The sequence below is a fragment of the Procambarus clarkii genome, chromosome 56 (genome assembly GCF_040958095.1).
Source record: "Procambarus clarkii isolate CNS0578487 chromosome 56, FALCON_Pclarkii_2.0, whole genome shotgun sequence".
NCBI lineage: Eukaryota > Metazoa > Arthropoda > Malacostraca > Decapoda > Cambaridae > Procambarus > Procambarus clarkii.
In genome coordinates this window covers 16,381,192-16,404,465 of record NC_091205.1, presented here as the reverse complement: position 1 = coordinate 16,404,465, position 23,274 = coordinate 16,381,192, and the positions used below count along the sequence as shown (strand labels likewise).

The window sequence follows — 23,274 nt, the reverse complement described above, 5'->3', positions numbered from 1 at the left end:
TTTCACACGATAAAAAATATATATTTAATAGACAGTGTATGTCAACCCGCGGGTGATACACACACAGGAGCTCAGGTTGTTGGAACATATGGCGTAGAATCGGCAGGTCACAAGAGAGAAATGTCATACAGACGCCGTTGTACATTTTAAAAGACATTTACCCTATTCTAAAAATCATCGCAATGAATTTAGGACCGAAAAACTCATATGGTAATGGCCTAGCATACGCTGGGTTCAACCAGGACCAAGGTGAGCGAATTAAGGGGCGGGGGGGAGGCACCAGGACCTGTAGGTTCTGTAACTTGGGACCACGAGACGCTCGTTAGCCATGCTGGTAGTCAATGACCTCACCATGACCCTCACTGCTTGTAGCTTATGTCTATGAGACGCTTGTTAACCATGCTAGTAGCCAACGACCTCAGCATGACCCTCACTGCTTGTGCTCGTGAGACGCTCATTAGCGATGCTAGTAGCCAGCTGCCTTCCCCATGACCGTCACTGCTTGTTGCTTGTGCCCAAGAGATGCTCCTAAGCAGTGCTAGTACCAGCGACACCTACCATGACCCTCACTGCTTGTAGCTTTTGTACTATGGCCATAGTATTGCTCATTAGCAATGCTATGGCCATCAACATCCCGCATGGCCTTCACTGCTTGTACCTTGTTTCCATGAGCTTGTTGCTTGTGTCCACATTCATTAAGCATGTTAGTAGCAGGTAACCTCCCAGTGGCCCTTATTGCTTGTAGCTTGTGAAAATGTGAAGCTTATTAATAATGCTAGTAACCAGTGACATCCCCAGTGGCCCCCCCCCCACTGCTTATAGCTTGTGTCCATAATATAGATGATCATTAGCCATACTTGTAGTAAGTGACTTTCTCCATGGCCGTCACTCTTTCTTGGTTCCACAAGACCCACATTAGCCGTATATTAGCCATTAGCTAATGACCTCCATGGACTTTACTACTTGGAACTTGTCTTCGTGAGATGAGCCATACATGTAGCCAGTGACTTTCTTCATGACCATCACTGCTTGTATCTTAATTCCATGAGACCCACATTAGACATGCTTGTGATCATTGATCTTCCCTATGGCTACTGTTGCTTATAGTTTATGTCAACAATGTGTTCATCAATGACATTACCACTGACACTGCTAGCTTCCTGCTCATGTCCACAAAATGCTCATTAGCCTCATGACCCACAAAAAAGCCATGCCAGTGGTAATGTGGCTCCCTTCATCAGAGCCACATTAAAGAGCCATCCCTTCCTCTTGCACAGACTGCCTGCAACATATGTGCACAAAATGCTCATTAACTATGTCAATACCTAAAGTCCCTCCACCCACTAGCTGTCATTAACAACCTCATGATCTCCAAGCCATCATGAGCTGTAAATTATAATGCTTACACTAGGGATGAATTCATTTTCTGATGTGTGGTTTGGACATAGTATCTTCAGCCAGTGTTATTGTGACTCATCATCTGCATAGGTATTTGAGCACTAGTTTCCATACTTAAATGAAATTTAAGTTTGCCTTCAATTTGCCTTAAATGCAAATACCTGTACATGAATTATGAGCAATAGAGGCTGTATCACCCATCTCAGCATGGAAGATATATAAATAGCATTTTCTTGTTGCTTCTGTATATCTACTAGTTACAATAATTTAAATTATTGTAACTAGTAGAGTATACTTCACCTGGTACCAAAGTCATCTCCAATATTAAATTATGACTGATAGTTGCCAATTTCTTGTGAAAATTGGCCTTGTGGCTCTCCTATTATGCTTACTGTGGTGTTCTATAGTCCACTTCAGGAGACATATTTGAAGATTATTTTTGTTTGCTGGCATGATTCTCGATGCCAAACACCAAATGGAAGTTAGTGCAGATTCACTTTAATAAATGTAGCATTATCCATCCTTGGTGTAATATGCTTATTCTGCCAAATAGCTTTTCTTCACTGGTAGATTATTGCAAGTGTTACAGTCTTAAGATGATATAAAAGTATTTTACAGAAGCCTGTTTGGAGAGCTTATTTTACATGTCAATATTGAGTTTAAAGCATCACTTAAATTTTAGTTTTAAGTATAGCTAGATAAGGCTGGGTACTTTATATTGTAATCAAAGAATAGTGTAAGGAAATTTTCCCACTCACCCCAAAAATTGTATTGCCTCTGATGATGAAGAATGGACTTAGCCACTGGAAAATGTCTTGTGTATCTTAATAATCAACCAAAGGCCAAATATATAATACCTAAGAATCCTTACAATGCCCAACACTACATACAACACTGGCTAACAGCTTTGAAGACAAAGCTAACTGGTAGTAAAGTATACATATAAAACTTTACTACTATTTGGCCCTTGGTGGTGGTGATTGGTGGTGTTGCTGAGAGCCATACACATGTAATCCAGAAATATTTTATGTAGTGTCAGAATTTGTTTGTATTGTATTTAATAACATATGTATAATGGGTCTGATAGTGGACAGTTTCACAGGAGTTGGCATACCAGTGATGCCATCAGGCTTTTATAAGCTTAGCTGTTGCTGAATGTATTGGTTAAGGACTCATACTATTTAGTTGTTATCAGAGTAGCCGGTGTTGGCAATTACAATACAGTACAGTACTTGGAAATGCTTGTTAAGTAAAAAAGTTATCTACATATAAAGTATTGTTTAGTGTATATTTACTAGCATACATTTGTTCTAGATCCATTTGTATGAAAATAGTATAAATGATGGACAGGAAATAAAGTTTTAGAATTGTGTAAATTTTCAATTTTTTCTCATCTTTCAGGATGTTTTGCATGTGGAATGGACACGGGATTTAGAGTTTACAATTGTGATCCTCTGAAGGAGAAAGAAAGGCAAGACTTCTCAGATGGAGGCATTGGCTATGTTGAGATGCTGTTTAGGTGTAACTATCTGGCCCTTGTTGGTGGTGGTTCACATCCCAAATATCCAACAAATAAGGGTAAGAGTCTTTAGTGATCTTTATAAATAATTATCTTATCATCTATGTAATTTTGTCCATTTTTATGTGTACAGGTATTAGTATGTGTTTGAACTTTGTATTTAATTTTGTATGTACCTTATTTTTAAATGTTGATGTTCAGTGTATCTGACTTTTTACATATGCTAATGTTATTTTTCAATTTTGCTGAACATCTGAGTATTAACAGAAATTGATAAATTTGAGATTCCTGTTACTTATAAGTTTATACTGAAGTATGTACTGCCTTGATCTCCAAATATTAGACATTACTGTCCAGTACTGTACTATTAATCCTTGTTACCAATATTATATATGAGTGGAATTGAGAAAATGGAAAAACAAAACATGTCTTTCTATTGATTGTATATGTTTAAAATTTAAGCTGACTTTCTAAGCTGTACCACTCAGTTGTGTCCTTGGGAGGGCCTGAGTGGTACAGCTGGATCATGCTGAGTGGAATTGAGCATGATCCAGCTGGTCCCACAGACAGGATCATGCTCAGTCGGGCATGGTCAACATTCCATACTGACATAATAGGAACCTTTTCAAATATCACTCTTGGGCCATTCTTGTGAACAGGATACACTAAAGATGAGTAGATTCTGACCAGAATACTCTCTGGATAGTGCATTCATATACATTTACAGTGCTTCCAAACACTATTGTACTTTGCATCTCAGGAGCTATCAGTTGGCACTCTTTGCTAATCACTAATGTCCTGGAAAAACTGAAAGAATGGTTTGACAAATGGCTACTAGAGTTTAACTCAAGTAAATGTAAAGTAATGAAGCTAGGCAGAGGGAGCAGGTCAGACAAAAGGTACCAAATTGGAGACAAAGTGCTCCAAGAAATGGACAGAAAGTAAGTCCTAGGAGTTGATATTATCACATTGAAATCTTCTCCTGAAGCCCACATAAAAAGGATAACCTCAATTGCAAATGCAAGGTTGGCTAACATCAGAACTGTCTCTAAAAATTTGCGTGAGGAATCATTTAGAACCTTGTTATACCTCATATGTTAGTCCACCTGGAATATGCAACTCCAGCATGGAGTCTGTCTTGTCAATCACAAGACAAATTTGAAGAAGGTTCAAAAGTATGCCACTAGACTAACTCCAGAACTATGAGTTATGAGGAAACACTGCATGAATTGCACCTCATATCGCTGGAAGACGGAAGAGTTAGGGGAGACGTGATTACCACAGGTACAGTATATACAAAATGCTCAGGGGAATTGGCTGGGTAGATAAAGACATTATTTAACATGGGTGGTACTTTCACAAGGGGATACAGGTGAAAACTGAGTACCCAAATGAGTCACAAAGACATTAGAAAGAATATTTTCAGTGTCAGTATCAGTTACAGTGTATTGTAACAAATACAATACTTTAGGCAGTGATGTGGTGGAGGCAGACTCCATACAGTTTTAAATGTAGATGTGATACAGTCCAAGAGGCTCAGGAACCTGTACACCAGTTGATTGACAATTGAGAGGTGAAACCAAATAGCCAAAACTTAACTCTCAAAATACAACAAAAAATTAGGTGAGTACTAATTTGCCCTCCTGGCCACTACTCCTGACTGGCAGCAGGTTCCAGCACTTATACATAAAATGGGTTACTTGTACAGTATTTCAAACTTGCTCAGTGCCATGCTTTTGCTCATGGTCATATTAAATTCATTATTAGAAAAACTTTAAAGATTAGATTTACTCTTCAAACAATTGGCCACAGTAGCCTTGCCAACACTGCTGTTGGATGTCCTAGATGCATCTCGTTTAACTTTTCTAATTACTGTACTATATATAATCACAAATATCTTGTATTTGTGCTTCTTGTCAAAGCCATTTCCAAAGCATTTTCATTACAGTATTGCTAGTCAACATATTGATGGTATGTTTCATATTTGCTGCAATTAATCCAGTAATATGAGGAGAAACCATGTTGGCATGCCTGCACCACATAAAAACAATGTTAATTACATGTACAACACCGCAGGTACAAATTAAGATGACCATTCCACATTTCTAGGTGAACAACTGCAGAAACTAACCTCTCATGGTTGAGTTAAATATGTGAACAAAGAAAACATTACTTGGTCTATTACCTCCCCATTTATTCCAACTATATCCAGTTAATAAAGTAAATGGTTACTTGGGTTAAACTGCTACTGAAGTCGGTGGCTGGTAACAGATCAGTGACTACTGAAAAAATACAAAATATATACGTACACTACTATCATCGTGCTATATAGTCATATGAGCTTAGCACTGTTTCCTGATAATTAGCTCTACTATCCCTCACTAAGTTTCACACCCATACAGCTTGTGTAATCACTCATTAGGCAAACTTGACTATTCACTTTTTAAGTTTACACATTTCTAAGAAATCTGTAGATTATTGTTGCAGGTTTACCTTGTTGGTCCTTCAAATTGCAGGAAGTTTTTCTATGAGGATTTGATTTAATTTCTTTGAAATTTTATTTGTATTTGATCACTGTGCTGTGCCAACCTAGAAATCTTGTTCTGAGAGTTGCTTTTTTTTTTTATTACACTATTTTAATGTTTTTAATGTTTTCATCACTGTTTTTTTTAATGAAAAGGGTTGAGTTTGAAAACATTTTGACATTAACTTTACCTGAACATTTATAAAAACAACAAAAATTATGTCCTTAACAATTGCACTATGAAGTTTTGCCAAAAACAGGTGTGCACTGCAGAGGTTAATGCTCAATTTTTTTTCAGTGATGGTTTGGGATGACCTGAAAAAGAAGCATGTTATTGAACTAGAGTTTGCTTCTGAAGTTCGTGGTGTGCGATTGCGCCGCGATCGTATTGTAGTCATCTTAGACACCATGATCAAAGTTTACACATTTACATCTAACCCTCAGCAGCTTCATGTATTTGACACTGCAAATAACCCTAAAGGTAAACTTGTTCTGTTTGTGAGGGATACTCTATTCATATTTTTATGGCTCTACTGTAAGCAGCATTCATGTGGGTTTGCTCGTGTGTGGCCTCTGCTACTGTAAGGTTTTGTCTGCCCAGGAACTACCGAAGACCACATTTGCCACAAAAATTGGGAATTCTTGTTCATTTAACATTCAGTTTTCTGGGATTTCACCCCCCCCCCCCACCCATTATTGCTAGAGGAAGCAGTACAAAAAAAAGTAAGCCATTCCTTATTATGAGAGTATGTGACCGTGAGTCACATAATTAAATGAACTCTGTTGAATGTTCTTTGGGTTTAACAAAAAAATATATTGCACAGAAATATCAGAATTTTTTTTCATAACGTACAATATTAATCTTATTCATTTACATGGTAGGCAATAAATATTGCAATTATACAGCTGTTTGAAAGTACAGTGTGCTAATCAAATAATCATTTGGTATAAATTTATAATTGTGATACTTTTTCAATATGTAAATTTGTCATACATAATATATTCTAATAGGACATCTAATAAACAGGTACAGTATTTTAATTAATAGCTAATTAACAATTATCATGTTCTGTATAATTTTTAAATAAAATACATTTTTTTATTATTATGATTATTATTATTATTAATAGTAGTAGTAGTAGTAGTATTATAATATGCAGATTTTTAAGTAGTATTTACTATTTTTCAGGGTTGTGTGTGCTGTGTCCCAATAGCAACAATTCACTGCTTGCCTTCCCTGGTCCCCGCGCTGGCCACGTGCTCATCATTGACCTTGCCAACACGGAAAAATCTCCACAGGATATTCTTGCTCATGACTCAACTCTTAGTTGTATTGGTGAGATTTTCTGAAATTTCAATATTAGATGCGTGCTGTTTGTCATTCTCTTGTGTAACTATCATTCCTCAAATTCACGTATATTCTTTATCTCATACTATTTATCTCTCATCTGTGTTCATTTGATTAAACTTCATAATGTTTTATAACTGTACTTGTCATAGTATGTTATTATACATTACATGAATATAAATAGAATGAGAGATTCTTGGAATGGAAAGGGGAATGGGACTGAGGAATGACACTAGCAAACAGAAGGGCACGGGCACAATTTATAAAATGAAGTTGGGTTTTCAAGATTATTTTATTTCATTTATATCTGTTCTAACACATCCTAACAACTCTCACCATAAAATAATTCCTCACAATTCTAACTCAAGAAATATGGACATTTGATTAGCTGAAGGTTTTATTTATGTTTGTATTTACTGTATTTTAGTTTTATTGACCCAAAAAAAAAACAAGCTATGGGCTCATATGAACAATACTTTTCTGAGCAGAATACTCGGTTTTTACTATGGCAAGGGAAGATCCTTCTTAACCTCTCATTAGGATTTGATGCAGCACTCAGGTGCAGACTTCTGCTCTTCTCATAGTTTGTAGTTAGAGGGTCTACATGCAGACTCCTGATCTTGTCGTGGGCTGTGGTTAAAGGGTCTATATGCAGATTGTGGCTCATGTAGTGGGCTATGGTTAGAGGGTTTAGTCTACATGTAGACTGCTCCTCTTGTAGTGGGCTGTGGCTGAAGGGTCAATACGCAGACTACTGCTCTTGTAGTAGACTGTGGTTAGAGGGCCTACACCCAGACAACTGCTCTTGTAGTAGTCTGTGGTTAGAGGGCCTACACCCAGACTACTGCTCTTGTAGTAGACTGTGGTTAGAGGGCCTACACCCAGACTACTGCTCTTGTAGTGGACTGTGGTTAGAGGGCCTACACCCAGACTACTGCTCTTGTAGTGGACTGTGGTTAGAGGGCCTACACACAGACAACTGCTCTTGTAGTAGTCTGTGGTTAGAGGGCCTACACCCAGACTACTGCTCTTGTAGTGGACAGTGGTTAGAGGGTCTACATGCAGACTATTACTTTTGTAGTGAACCTGGTTAGAAACCAGGCCATGGGGACATTGATTTTTGAACTATAGTGAATTTATTTTAATATTTAATTTAAATTCAAAGTACAGTACAGTATTCAGTTTGATTTGGGACAAATAGTATTTATAAATAAACATAACAAAAATAGTAATTTGTTTGTATGATCAAACGAAGTCATGATAGTCAGAGCAGGTTGGTGTTTTGTACCAACTCGGCAGGTAACTTTTAAATTGTCTTTGCTGGGATTTATTTTCTAGGCAACACCAGAGAATACTCTATCTTTCCCAGAATGGAGATGGAAAAAGTACATTATATGAACTTAAAAAGTTCTCCAGGCATAACTTAATATAATAACACCAAACTGCTCTCTGGATAATTATCAATCAGGAAGCCTGTTACGTTTATCAAGGACCTCCCCTCCCTCCCAGGATGCATCTCACAACAGCTGACTATCTCACAACAACCTATTTACTGCCAGGTGAATAGAGGCATTAGGTGACAGGAAACATGCCCAACTCTCTCCCACCCTGAGATGGAACTCGAGATCCTCGAGGATATAGATGTTAGATAGAGATGTATACACTGTGCTATAGGATCCATATTAATTAACCTCACACTTATTTGACACATGTGATTGCCAATCTATAACATGGAATTCTTCAACAAATTTTTTAAGAATTGTTTCTAGTCGAGTCAAAATATATACAAAAGATTCTTCTCAGCTTGTCTTAGTCTTGGTGGGCAAAAGGCTCACACATATAATGGTAATGAATAGACTTATTACATTTGTCATTACTTTCAGCCCTCAATCTCCCAGGGACAAGACTAGCCACAGCCTCGGAAAAAGGTACATTGATCAGAATTTTTGACACAGCTACAGGAACCCAGTTGAATGAGCTCCGCAGAGGTGCAAATGCAGCAACTATATATTGGTATGTTCATCTAGAATAATACAATTCCATAGGCTAACTTAATTAGAGATAAAGAGATCAGATGATCAATGGAAATGAAACTTGTTTACCTAGTTCACTGAAAGTGTGTAATTGTTTTAAGATGTCATGTAAGAATTTAATGAAGGTTTAAGAAAAGTAAGATAATCATAGCAATAAGCATGACCATGTTCCATACCACATGGTGTACACTGTTCTCGTACAATTTTCAAATTTTCTTGATTTTATTAATTTGCCTTCCCACATGACACTATGTGGGACGTAAATTTTGGACTCGAAACCTTATTTTGTAATAGAGTACTCAGATTCAGATTCTTTATTCAGGTAAAGGTACATCCATTGAGTTACATAATGATGGATTTAAAGATACAGATAGTACATACAATACCTAAAGCCACTAGTACACATAGCGTTTCGGGCAAGAAAAGACTCAAAAGACTTGCAAGTCTTTTGAGTATTAGAAAGTCAATTAGAAAATCTCAAAAGACTTTTATAATTGAAACAATTTTCAGTATGAAAGTGCCCTGGCACACTTTCATAATTGAAAAAAGAAATATTTAAAGAATGAATTTAAAAATTGTCACATCATTAAGAGGTAGAACATTGATGCCAGTTATTTTTAACATTGCAAGATGGTCCCGACCGACTGGTTGGGAACCAGTGATTTACACAAACATTTAACAACTGAGAATATTACGTATGCTCTACTTCATGAATATCTTGACAATGTTGAAGATTTTCATAATGCTGTGCATTGTGTCTCCATAAAGTATCAAATTATTTATTGTTGGTGTTACTGGTAATTGATGACCAAACCACACACCAGAAGATGAAGAGACAACAATGTTTCGGTCCTTCGTGGACCACTTATCAAATCGATTGTGGTCCGTTGACCAGGACGAACTGAAGACAACGACAGTCCAGTCGTCGTCTCTTCATCTTCTGGTGTGTTTTGGTCATCATATCTTCAGCCAACGTTATTGTGACTCATCGTCTACTTACTGGTACATAATTCTTGAGGATATTATCCACCTTAGTAGCGGTTAAAGCTCGGCATTGTGGCTGACAAGAGTTGGCTAAGAACTATGCAGTAGTTTGAAGCTGAGGAAGACCTTGTATACTTGGCTAAGAGATTACTTGAGAATGTTAAGAACAGCAAGAAAATTAAAAAGTCATAAGTAGGACACCAGAGAACAAAAAAATATGGAGACATGAGACTTACCAGCTAGGGTGAATTTTGAGAGTTAGTCAGATTATTTTAACAATGTGAATCTCTGGCAACAATTGAGAACTAAATATTTTATAAGACAAGGCAAAATAAATACTGTAGTACATGTTTTAATACTTGGGTTAGATATATAGTGAATATATATATTATATAGAGTGAATTACACTAGCAACAGGATACTCTCAGAGATTAATCAGTACTCTCAATCAACAGCATCAACTTCAGTCAAGATTCATCCCTACTGTGTGTTTCTAGTGACCACGGAACTGTGCACGTATTTGCTACTGAAGACGAGGACAAGAAGAACAAACAGTCAAGGTTGGTTGGTTTTGATTGTCTGTCTGTCTCTTTCAGTCTTAATTATGTTCTCTCTTAGTTTCTTCTTGCAGGAGATGGGCCACCGTTCCTGCCTCTTATTCCTTAATTGACTGATGTATAGATATTAGTCTGTTGAGCAGTCACTTCTTTATATTTTGCTTACACAAGCAAGATGTTTACGTGGTGTAAACAAGGGCATTTGTCTGAAAAATTTGATTTGATTCAAATAAAATTTGAGGGCAGTTGTCTGAACAAAAAAAAACTTTTTTGGTGATTATAAAAGAAAAGACACTACAGTTTTACATTTTATTTGGCTTTTGGTTAAAAACTAATTTTTTATTATTTTGGCTTCAACTTAATTGCATCTTTGCTGTGCCTGTAGACATACGTTAAACTCCTTCCTAATTACCTGATAATATATATATGTATGTAGAACTACTTGTAGTTCAGTTAGTTTTAAATCACAGTACAGTGGTACCTTGCATAATGATCGCCCCAAAAGGCGAACATTTTGGGTAACGACCGGCCCGATCGGCGACATATCGTCCCATATGGCCGTTTGAGTAACGTCAACACCACATGGTGGGGTCGCGCTGCTTCTTGCACATTCTTGGACACCTCTGACGATGCAAATAAATTGTGTTGTTCTTGTTTAAAGATGCTAATGATGCTGGGATATAAAGGGGTGACTGATGAGATGTTGCAAAGCATTGACGTTTTTGTAGAAAAAAAATGAAATTTCTGAATGTCAAATGTCAAAAAAGTTTGTTCGGTGTTCGGCAGGTAGGCTGCTCCATTATTGAGATGTAAATGAAAAATACAAAACATATGGAACACATTTGAAACAAAGAGAGATTGTTATAATGGAGCTGCCTACCTGTCAAACATTGAACGAATCTTTATGGCATGTGTCCATTTTTCAAATTGTTTCAACTTTTTTTTTATTTTTCGTTTTTTTTTTTATGTAAGAAACATAGAGCAGCCTACTTCCCGACCACCGAACGAACCTTTTGCTATAAGACAAATGAAAAATAAATATTGAACAAATTTAAAGAAAGAAAAATGTCAAAGGTTTGTGAAGTGTATGTATGGTAGGCTTCTCCATTATTTAAAACATCAAGTATCATATTGATGTTTTTCGGTGGTAGAACAGATTAATTTGATTTCCATTAATGTCAATGGGGACATTCATTTTGTATGACGTCCATTTCACTTGACGACAATGGCGCCAGAACGGATTAAATTCGTTATTTGAGGCACCACTGTATTCACATGGATATTGAAGAAATAGGCAGTTGTAATTATAATTATCATAAGGAGTTTACGTGTAACATGTTTCTCTGGAAGGGTTTGACATGAAATTAACTTTGCATTTCTTTGAAAGTTAAAATAAATCTTTTTCTTTCAACAGCCTTGCATCAGCATCTTTCCTGCCTAAATACTTCAGTAGCAAGTGGAGTTTCTGTAAGTTTGAAGTACCAGGTGGATCTCAGTGTATATGTGCCTTTGGCCCTACCAGCAACTCTGTCATAGGTTAGTACCAAGATATGTATGACTATCTCAGTGTGCATGTGTCTTTCCTCTTACCAGCAACTGTCATAGGTTAAGTATCAAATCTTGATTCAGCAAATCTCTGGCCACATACGTACAATTGTTTTCGATAAATCAGCCCTGGTCAAGCCTCTATACAAAAATAAGTCATTTTTGGAAATAAATGAATTAATTTTTATGAAAATGATATAGAAACTTATAAAAAACAGATTCAAGTGATTGAATTAATCATTTAAATTGGATTAGTAAAATATTAAGTAACTATATCACTGATTAGCGCATGTCTTACAAGATCTTTTTAATAAAAGTTGGTTTAATTTTACCAACAAAGATTGGGTGAATACTCTAATATGTGAATTTTTAAATTATGTGCTCTTTGTTCCCCCACAGCAATATGTGCAGATGGAAGCTATTACAAGTTCACCTTCAGTAGCAAAGGTGAGTGTAACCGGGAAGTGTACGCACACTTTCTGGAGATGACAGATGACAGGACATAGTGCGCGCTGCACTCTACCGAGAATTACACGCTGTGTTATTTTCAAACAACACTTAATGGGAATTTGAACTTGTACTCTTTGTCAAAATTTTTGAGGTTGTTGCGATTTGGATGTTGCCATTTCGTGCGCTGGTTGATGTGATAGTCCACTGTTATGTAATTTATATGTCCAGTCTCTAATTCCATTTTTTAGAAAATGCTGTTTCTTTTCTGTAAATATTCAGTTAAGTTAGAGCGAAGCCCTTCATGAAGCCATTCTTTATTTTCCACTTATCTGTGACTCTTAAATAGTCAAGTTATACGAGTTTGGAAGCATTTCTGCTTTTATAATAGACTTCTTGAATACTATAAATTATTATACATTATTTATGCCAGATTTTTTTTTTTTTTTTTTTTTTTTTTTTTTTTTTTAATGCCTGAAGAGTTTCTCTATAGGTTTTAATCCTATGACTGAAAAAATCATTTTGATTATTTTAAGTAATTAAATTTTTTATGTAAACTGAGGTATTTAAAGTGGTTTACTTGGTATCCATCCAGTTCGTGGAAGAGTAATGCAGAATGTCACAAATTAGGCTTTTAAGATATAATTTCTTTGAAATTGAGACTATCATCTTGTTTCTCCACTGTGTATATATTGTAGAAAGTAGCATAGATGAATTGTTATCAATGTGAGCAGATTCAAGACTCTTAGACTTAAAATCTTCCTTTTTCTAGTAATTTAATGTTCATTTTACAGTGATGAGGAGGATTTTTTGGGACAGTACCAATTAAAACTAGGAAACAAAAATTACAAGTAATAAATAAGTTTTCTTAAGACTTGATATATGTTTGGTGATGAGGTATTAGTTTCATTAGCTGTGTTTTTCAAACTGATTTTAAATTGAGGATTATGAGAACATTTTGGAGTGAATACAAAACATTGACCATTTTATTTTTCACCTATTAAATATAATATCAGTTGAAGAAACTTCTATTTTATTACTGTATTGTAATGCCTAGTATACTGTCTTGAGAAAAATTCATATAAATATGTGAAGAATTTGCTGTACCTAAATTATTTTTAGCCTTTACTGATTACCTATGTCATTATAATGTAATTTTATACGTATCGACAACTAATTTATACTAAATATAAATTTTCACGTTAGGTAAACAGTTGATTAGATATTTAAGGTATGTGTTGCATCAATTTGGTGTACAGTATATCACTAACTAGAAAAAGTTATAAAGAGTTCTGGTAACTGAGTTTACTGCAGTGTTTTTTCCTTAGCTGACCTCTCAGTGAAAAAGGAAGAAGCATCTTTCTTCATTACAAATGAATAATTATATTTTTGTTACAATATGAGGGATATTAACAAGTCAATTCTTTATATTTTTACTGTAATATGAAGAGCAGAGAGAGACGTACAGGGTACTTGCTATTTCCTGTTGCACATGGACACGCTGCTGGTTTAGTCTATAACCTCTCTCAAAGCATGCCATCCTTGGTTGTGATGTACGTAGTAGAATATTTGGTAATTGACAATTGATTGTTGTATAAGGTCAGGATTGTTTTAATGTTTGTGAAGTTGATGGCAACCGAAGCTGCTCTTGAGAATGGGGTTTTTGTCATACTAATGTAATGGTCCGACTTTGGTCACCAGTTGCTCACACAAGTGCTTCCTGCTTAAGTATCCCTGAATTATTTAATTGTGGCAACTTTTTGTTTCACCCTTGCAACATTCATTGCAAATTAAGTTGCCTCTAGATTCCAAAGACATTGTTTACACCTGCAGTATACTGATATTTTCTTAAAGAGTACTTACAGTTATTATATTATAATCAGTTTTATTTATATTCGTGTAGAAAAATGCATTTTTCTCTACAATAACCCTTCATTCTTTCATGATGCCATATGTGTGTGCTTATATATCATATACCAAGCCAACAAACTGTCAGAACCATGCTTCCATTACAGTAGCTCTTCGTGATGTCTAAATTGATTACTTACTTTGCTTTGCACATCTTACGTTTTACAAGTTTTCCGATCCTATTTGTTCTTTTACCTGCCAAAGACAATGTTGTTGGGTCTGTGATGAAGGTCTTCAAAGATGTGCATGATCAGGACTTTAGAATGATTATGCATTATGTCACCTTACCTCAAGTGAATACGAACCGAACTAATTGTATTGTACAATATCTTTTTCAAGTTATATTTTTTAATTTTTTTCAATACTACATGAATTAGTTTATATTTGTTATGGGTTGATGTAAATTTTAATTTATTATCGTGTTGTTTGTGGCTGTGCTTATATTTATGACCAATTACCATACAACCTTAGGATCGAGATCACACATTTGCAAAATCAACAAAATTTTAATTGAAAATTTAGAAGATAAAGAGTATGGCTAATCCTGTCCATTGTAGTTCGTTGAAAATTCAACTGATCCTACTATATTTGTGTGTAATATATACACACATTTCTACTTGCAAATATAGGTGCATATAATGTATATTAACCATGCATTTAAGATTTTTGCTTGACCTCCATCGTCTTTGGAAATCTTCGTGGGAAAAGTCAAAAGGATGTTCCTTCTGGCAGTAACAATTTCTATTGTATAGACCAGTGGTTTTTCAACCTGGGGTATGCATACCCAGGTAACCTAGCCTTTTAGACTAAAAAATTTAGGTTTGGTTCTCAACTTCGGGTTCCACTGACCCTGAGTTAAGAACGGCTGATCTTGACTCGCCCTACAGTGACACTTTGCAGCTTGCCACATTCTCTCCAAGTGTCCTTGAATAAAGTAAAAATGCACCTGTTACTGAATTCTATTTTCCCATCTGTCAATGAATACCTTTCTAACTCTTTGGCTATCATTTCCCTATATTTGTACCTGGTTTTTTTTATTTTGTTTTACTTTTACGTGCTAAAGTAAACTTCAGTTTTGCCCCACTTTCTTGCTGCTCACTTCAGGAGAGAGGCGACCACAGCATTTGTATGATGGCCAACCCTATCCATGAAACCCCATAAGAGGTGCTCATGATGATTGAAATATTTGGAGATGGTAGAGATGTTTTTGAAAGTCCTGGTCACTGTAGATGTTACTTCAAATGGGAGCAACACTTCAATATTGCAAGTGTGGACCCGCTCGATTTATTAATTAGAGTGGTATGGCTTGAATGCTATTCTGTAATAGTAGAATTGCCAAAACTTTCTGATTTTATACGAGATACACTGGTTTCAGTTAATCTGAGAACCCTTTCTCTCCTTTGATGTTTATTTTCTAAAATTTTGATACACTATAGCACCACTTTGTGATTTATCATTTTCAAAGTACATATTTTTACAAAATAAAATTGTCCCATTTGTTTGTTTATTTTGTATAATTTTCATGTAAACTCACTCATGCTCTCCTACTTGTACTCTTATCCTGGTGGCTATTTATTAGAGCTGTCTTGACTGTTTATATATCCTATGTCTTGGTATGAGAATGAGCGAGCTATATTGTCCTTATTTACTTTTGGAGGTCTTCTGTGTCTTTGTGATGCAAAGGGATTGAATAGAATATATAAATGGAGTGAGAAAACAAATTGTGTATTAGTATACCCATAAATATATAGCGAACAATATGTAGAGCTGAGAAAAACTACTAAAAAGGACAAAAAAAATGTTCATTCAATAGCTGGGTATTTCATCTTTAAAGCAGAGTTTATAATAAATACTATATGCTGTCCTGATCAAGTAACATAAAAATCATATGGTCTTATTGCCTAGGCTATATTATGGAATTGTAGTAAAATTATACTGTATCTGCAAACTTACTGTGTATTCATGTGTACAGATACTTTGTGGGTATTAGAGGCTTGCAGACATGTATCTGGCAGTGTGGCTAACATACAGAGGTGCAACTTATTAGATGGTATGAGCTGCTTAACACAAGTATTGATGTTTCTAATAGTAGATTCACTAGTTGTGTTTCTTCATATTTTAACTCGAATTTCACTTGGTGTCCTGTATTAACTCAGCTTAGAGAACATTTTTGATTTTCAAGTTCATATGATTTTCTTCTGTACATTGACATAATCAACTTGTATATTTTACTATGCAAGGTTTAATAGTCATTTGAAATTGCATTTGAAAACCAATAAATTCTGTCAATTTTTCCAGAATTGTTGGTTGGAGTATCTTAGGGGCCATTAATGTTTTCCAAGCATATCTTAAGTATTTTACATAATGTCAAATAACAAGCAACATGATGTACTATTTATTCTCTACCAATTTGGCCGAGGTATGAATGGAATGTTTATCTTCTTACTTAAACTTGTGTAATGGTAAATTACCAAATGGAGGGATTTTTGCACTTTTTTTGATAATTACTTACATTTATGATAAACAAAAAATTTCCATGTGGTAAGTGCTTGCTTATTTTTATTATGATCATTGTACTGTATGTGGTACTGTACTTATTTGTAGTTTTGTTTTAAGAATTTATTGAATGCAATTTATTCTAAAGTGGACTACTGGCTGGCCTTGCACACCCAAGAGTCACCTACTTTCTCTCAGTACCTTGATCAGATCTTGAGCAGTTTGCCTGCTGCTTAGTTAAGGCTAATATTTCACCTTCCATTGAACACTTTCTTAACCCTTAAATGCCTCGAGTAATTAAAGTTTTATGTTGTGAACATGACAAAAGTATAGTTCACAGAACTAAAATATAAAAAAAATTGCATTTAGCGATTCGAGCACAGGAGGAAATCGCATGTAGCAATTGTAGCCATTTAAGGGTTAATCTATTAACTGCCCAAATAGGATAGACTACAACTTGTATATTATACTGGTATATGATCACATTCCATCTGTTTAGATACAGCCACCATATTTATGTACAGTACTAGGTGAGTGACTTTCGATATTTTATGCTTACTCTAAAGGAATTGGTAGGACTCAGAACTGAAGTCAACACTAGTTGCTTCACAGAAATACGTTCTTGGAGACTATGTTTATTATCACATAACAGTTTTGGTGTTACAGTATACAGTTCTTGCTTTTTATTCATGGTTGGACTGCAGATAATTAGTTGTTGTGAGAGGAGTGCCAGTTTTTGTCAGCATGTTGTGCTCTCCCACTCGCTACAATTCTTACCTTTTACCAACATTTTGGATTGCGAATATTCTTACATCATTGTGCCTTCCAAGTTCTGCATTTCATTATATAAAGTATTGTATTTGTGGCTGGAAAGTGGAGAGAGTATTAGAAGTGTTCAGGCAGCTGTTTTATTGACAAATAGAATAAACATGTTGAACTTTTGGATATTTCTGGAATGTAACTTTTTCCCATATACTATACTGTACTATACTTTTATATAAGATTTGTACTGGGTTTTAGATTTAAATAGATTTTGCCAGAACACAACCCTCTCATGTATTGTTGGCCACTTGGTCACTAAAATCAAATGTCCTATCTTGAAGATTAATAATTTAGTAAGTATTTAATTAATCAAATATGTAGGATAATAAATCATGCAATATTTGATTGATAAAATATAAAAAAGAGACCCACGGACACAAAAGAAATTAACAAGTAAAACACCACCATTACCACAAGTCTAAATAAGCAACAAATGACCCATTCTTACCTGCATTTGCTTGTCATGCAGCAGTGTCTTTATTTGTTTCCTAGATCTTGCTAAATACGGTGTTGTTATCCTGCCTATTTTATTCACTATCATTTATTATTTAATTATGAATTTTCAAAGAGAGAGTTTTGGCACTATATATTTGAAAAGGGAATTTGGCACACAAGACATGCCTAATTTTGGTTCTCTACATTTGCTGTGATCAAACATGAAATTAGCTTTCAATTAATTCAGTGAAGTATAACAATATAAATGGTGATGAGAAGCAAACAAGCAAAGTGAAGTGCACATGCAAAACAAACAACACACACATACACGTACATGGGGGCCTCGCAGCTCAGTGAATATCACCCTGGGGTCGTAGTCCCAATGGACCAGGGTTCAGTTCCCAGCCAAGGCAGAAACAAATGGGCAGTTTCTTTCAACATGATGTCCCTGCTCGCCTAGCAGTAAATAGGTAACTGGGAGTTAGACAGCTGCTTTCTGGTGATGTGTGTGCATGCGTTAGAAATATATATGTACTGTAGTAAACATAATAGAGGAAAATACGTTGGTTAGAAAGGCAAGGTCCGAGAGCTAATAGCTCGATTCTGCAGACACAAATAGTAAATACATATATGCATTTATGGAATGGAAACCTGACCCCATACTGTCAGAACTGTATTACTCCACTTAGTCCTACATCTAGTTGACTGCCCCAGTTCTCATGATTGGAAACTTTGCTTCCACACTGTCCCTTTTCACCCAATGTCTCTTGATAAAATCCTCAGGGAATCTCCTTTGCCATAAACAATTGAATAAATTGGGTAAGTTTATAGATTCAGGAAAGACCTAGGTAAGTACAAGTTTGGAAATAGGGTTGTAGATTTGTAGAACAAATTACTGGGTAACGTAATAGATGTAAGATCGTTGGATCGTTTTGAGCATAAGTTAGACATATTTACGAATGAGTTTGGGGGATATAAATAGGAACTGGCATCCTGTGCAATATCTAGGAACCTTCAAATCATTTGTGACTGCAAAGGCCCATATAACCAATTCTGACTTGTGATGACCAAACCACACACCAGAAGATGAGGAGACGATGACGTTACAGTCCGTTATGGACCATTATCAAGTCGATTGTCCAGGACAGACCAAAAGTTATATTGATAATGGTTCAGAACGGACCAAAACGTCGTTGTCTCCTCGTCCTCTAGTGTGTGGTTTGGTCATCATATCTTCAGCCACGTTATTGTGACTCATCGTCTGCATTCTGACTTGTATCAATATTTAGATAATTACTTGCATACCTATCAAACTATAAAGGAGTGAGGTTTTGTACTTTATGCTCCCACCTAGTTATTGATGGCTCTGACACAGTAGTAGTTCTTTGATATATCTGACTCTTATGTGTCTAATTTCTATTTAAGTCCCCCTTGTTCTGGTGTTCTTAACTTTTAATGATGCTTCTTGTTAATTCCCCTTAGTATGTTAAATGTAATTATTATGTCCACTCATTCTTCCTCTTCTCCAGTTCCTGTATAGTGAGGTCCAGCTCCCTCATTCTTTATATTTTCAAGCCCTTCAGCTCAGGAACAAGCCTTTGGTTCTTTTCTAGTTTTGACTTGTTCTTTTCAAGTGAGGGGTTCCATGTCGAGGTGGCATGTTCAGGAGTGGGTCTTGCATATGTTGTGTATAGGGCCCAAAAGGTTGCACGAATGTTGGCCAGTGTGTATGTGTATGTACTGTATATATTTTTATATACATACATTCACTGCATATACTGCATACATAGTAGTGCCTTAGTAGCATGGTATTTACAGTACTGTACAGTATATGGATATACAGTATTGCATTCAAATATAAGATTCTTTAAGATAGGAAACGTTTAATGCTTTAATGAATTGGATTTACAGTACTGTAATGCAAATTTAGGCAGTCTTACTACACTCCTTTGAGTTGTCTCATCTTGCTTGTTGACAATGAAATGTCAACAAATGATTATCTGTTAAACAGATAATAAGTTTAAAATTAAAATGCAGGTAATGGAAGAAATTTTAAGGCATACTGTAACATTCTTTAACAGTGACTACAGCAGTCGAAGATTGACTTCACATGAATAAGTAGGATTGTAAAGAAGTAAGAACATGACTAACATACATCAAAGAAATGTAGACTGTATGTGTTCTACTCGGTATTACAGCTGTATTTTTTTTAGGTTACTGATAATACTGTATATGATTAAAGCAAGTAGAACAAAATTTGGTTTTAACAACTTGAACAAAATGAATAGCACAAAAGGTAATAGTCACCAATTAGAATCCTGAGCTGTAAATGTAAGTGAAGCAAGCAAATTAAATTTGACAAATGGTATTTTAATAAGCTTTGAAATAGCTTGCTCAATGTACTGATTATCCTTTGACTCCAGTACTGGGCCACAGGCTCAAGATTTAATAATAATGATCTAATCAAAACCTCAATACCAGCAGTTTGCAGTTCCTTATTTTATTTTAAGGAGATGCAGGAGGTATTGCCACTAATATAAGGTAAAATATAAGGTAAAACTGAATCCTATGGACTTCATATTATAGAAAGGAACATGTAGGACAAGTCTTCCAGTAGTGTGCAGATTAGTACATTGGGATTAGTTAGATGTGTATAAAGAAATTGTGAACAAAAGTTTCAAAATGTCTTAAGAAATCTTATGCAGAATTCTAAATCTTATTTGTGCTTGTGTGTTAAGATCCACACGTGGGTTAAAATGTAAACACTGTTGTTCTCTCTCAGTGATGGAAAGTAAATACAGTACATCCAAGGTTAATGAGACTAATGTTGTTACTCAACAGTCTGCATCTTATTGCAGTACTGTATTTATATTAGTATTTTCTGCTCTCAACACAGATGTGGAAACACCCCAAATGAAACATTTGCTTAAACTTACTGTTAATATAGATCTTGCCCCTTTTCTACTGTACTACTGAAGCCGTATGTGGGATTATGTAGCTCGTAAGTTTCTAAACTTTGATATTCCCAGCCTTTCAATACTGACAGTAGGAATGATTTAAAGGTAAATGAGTTGCTGTGTTTTTTAAAAAGAGTATTCCTTGGGTAATCTTGTCATTGAATGAGAAAAACTGTGACTGGCACCAGTGAAAGTGAAAGTAAAAAGATTACAGTATTTTGTCATGTATGTCTCGGGTTTGATAATGCTGGACCTGGCCTCTGAACACTATAATTATTTTAAGGTATATGGTGCAGGGTAATTTTTTAATGATCTAAATTGGGCTTTGCTGATGTCTGTATACAAGTACAGTAAAGCTATGTGTATTCATTAATACATACTGTATTACCTGGTTATACATTTTATTTTATTGTTATAAAAATATTTTATATGAAGTGTAACTGTTTTTCTTGATAGAATCATCCAGTTACCTCAGCTCCTCTCAAATGTTTATTTCATGTTTTCTTTCCATTTCCCTGTCAATTAGTGTAAATGTACTACTGTACAGTATTTATGAAAACCATTTAAATCTGACATTATTAAGGGTGGCAGGAGGAACCAGTTCTGCCCTCAGATTAGTAACCAGTAGCAAGATTCAGCATAAACAAAAAATTTTATCCATGTATTGTTGGATTTTCTGTGCCACCTGTGAGACATGATTATCAACAACTGTTTATCAATGCTCTCTTGTGCTTGGGCAGTTCACAATCTGCAGAACGTGCAGATTGTGAACTTCACACGTTCCAGCATAAATGTTGCTGTTTTGACTAGTGAAATTTAGCCCAAAACAATTTGCATTTGGTACTCTTTGTTAATAAAATACAATTTTTAGGGAATAGATACTATAGTTGTTAGGAAAGGATAAATAATTTGAATGATTAAGAGAGGTTGATATAATAAAGAATGTGCAGCATATTACTGTATATCCACACTGAAAGTTCAGTTTTTGTTTGTTTTTTAGACCCTTATTGTCCATGTCATTACATAATAATAATGATAATGATAATTTATTTGCAAGAAGGTACAATGGGTTAGTGAAATTACATAAGATTGGTATTTTTACATTCATACAAAGCCACTAACACGCATAGCATTTCGGGCAGAATTATATGGATTCTACTTGGTAGTTAATAATCATTCCCACTTTTCATACATTTTGACTAGTTAAAAGTTCAAGTATTTATACCCGTGGCCTCGGTTTTATAAAATCTTGAATCAAGGCTCCGTGAACCAGGACACAGTGGCTCACTGTGTCAAAGATTTGTTTGGTTATCCAAACAGTAGCACATTACATTGAGAAATGCTAAACAAAGTTTGATACATTGCTTCCGGATGTTTCATGTTCCTTCTTTTCAATAAGCAGCGTTTCAATTGTTTCATCTCGAACGTTCATAAGCAAGTAAATTGCAAGTATTACAGTACTGTAGTTAGAAATTTTAACCATTTATGCAAATGAATTAATTTATTTTATGCTGTATTGTTCAGCACAGTATTTCAGTTGTTTCTTCAAAAATCTTTCTTTAGTCACATTATCTTCCCAAAACTTTAATAGATTGCTTGTAGAAGTTTTTTATGAATGGTAATACTGTATTAGTTTAAATACCAAATGACAGTAAAGTCTATGTATTAATTCCCAAGTAGATTTTGTTAATTATAGTACTATATTTTTAATTTTAATATGCTTCTGGCAGCACTTGTAAATAAAAAATAACCATCCAGGATGAATCTGCTTCCTTTTGGTAGCCACACAAGCCCTATGATGACTGGAATTCCACACAACTTACACTTTCCTTATCATTGTCTGGTAAAAAAAAAAGACATTCATTTTCCCCGTGGTCAATCTTTCAAACTGTAGCAATTCAGTACAGAACTATTTATACATTAATTTATTCATGAATGAACTTCCAAGTTGTAAGTTATGTTTATTGTTTATGTATAATAAACATTAGGTGCTCCATGTATTGATTTAAAGAACAAAAAATATTATTGTTTTATGTGAAAATTACTGAAATGTATTTGTGATTATGAAAGAATCACTGTTGATGCTTGGCAACAGTGCGCTCTATGATTTTGACAGAATATTGATACTTTCAGAGTGGGAAATAACTAATCTATTTTGATATTTAATTATAATAATAATATTGCTAATGCAAGTGTACAGCATTTGTAAATACACTGTATATGATATTAGTATAGTTAATTAAAAAGTAAGTTATACTAGTTTTTATTTACCTGTTTACATTTACAAATTTTAGGTGATTT

The 23,274-nt window shown here is 35.0% G+C and overlaps 1 protein-coding gene across 1 annotated transcript; it reads left to right on the top strand.

Moving 5' to 3' along the window:
• The first annotated feature begins 62 nt into the window (after positions 1-62).
• On the top strand, positions 63-23,229 carry LOC123770647 (WD repeat domain phosphoinositide-interacting protein 3). The gene is made up of 8 exons (XM_045762688.2): positions 63-249; positions 2,800-2,976; positions 5,740-5,922; positions 6,631-6,777; positions 8,673-8,802; positions 10,262-10,366; positions 11,778-11,899; positions 12,308-23,229. Exons 1-8 carry the CDS (start codon positions 183-185, stop codon positions 12,412-12,414), a joined length of 1,038 nt encoding a protein of 345 aa, XP_045618644.1. The 5' UTR covers positions 63-182; the 3' UTR covers positions 12,415-23,229.
• The last annotated feature ends 45 nt before the right edge of the window (positions 23,230-23,274 follow it).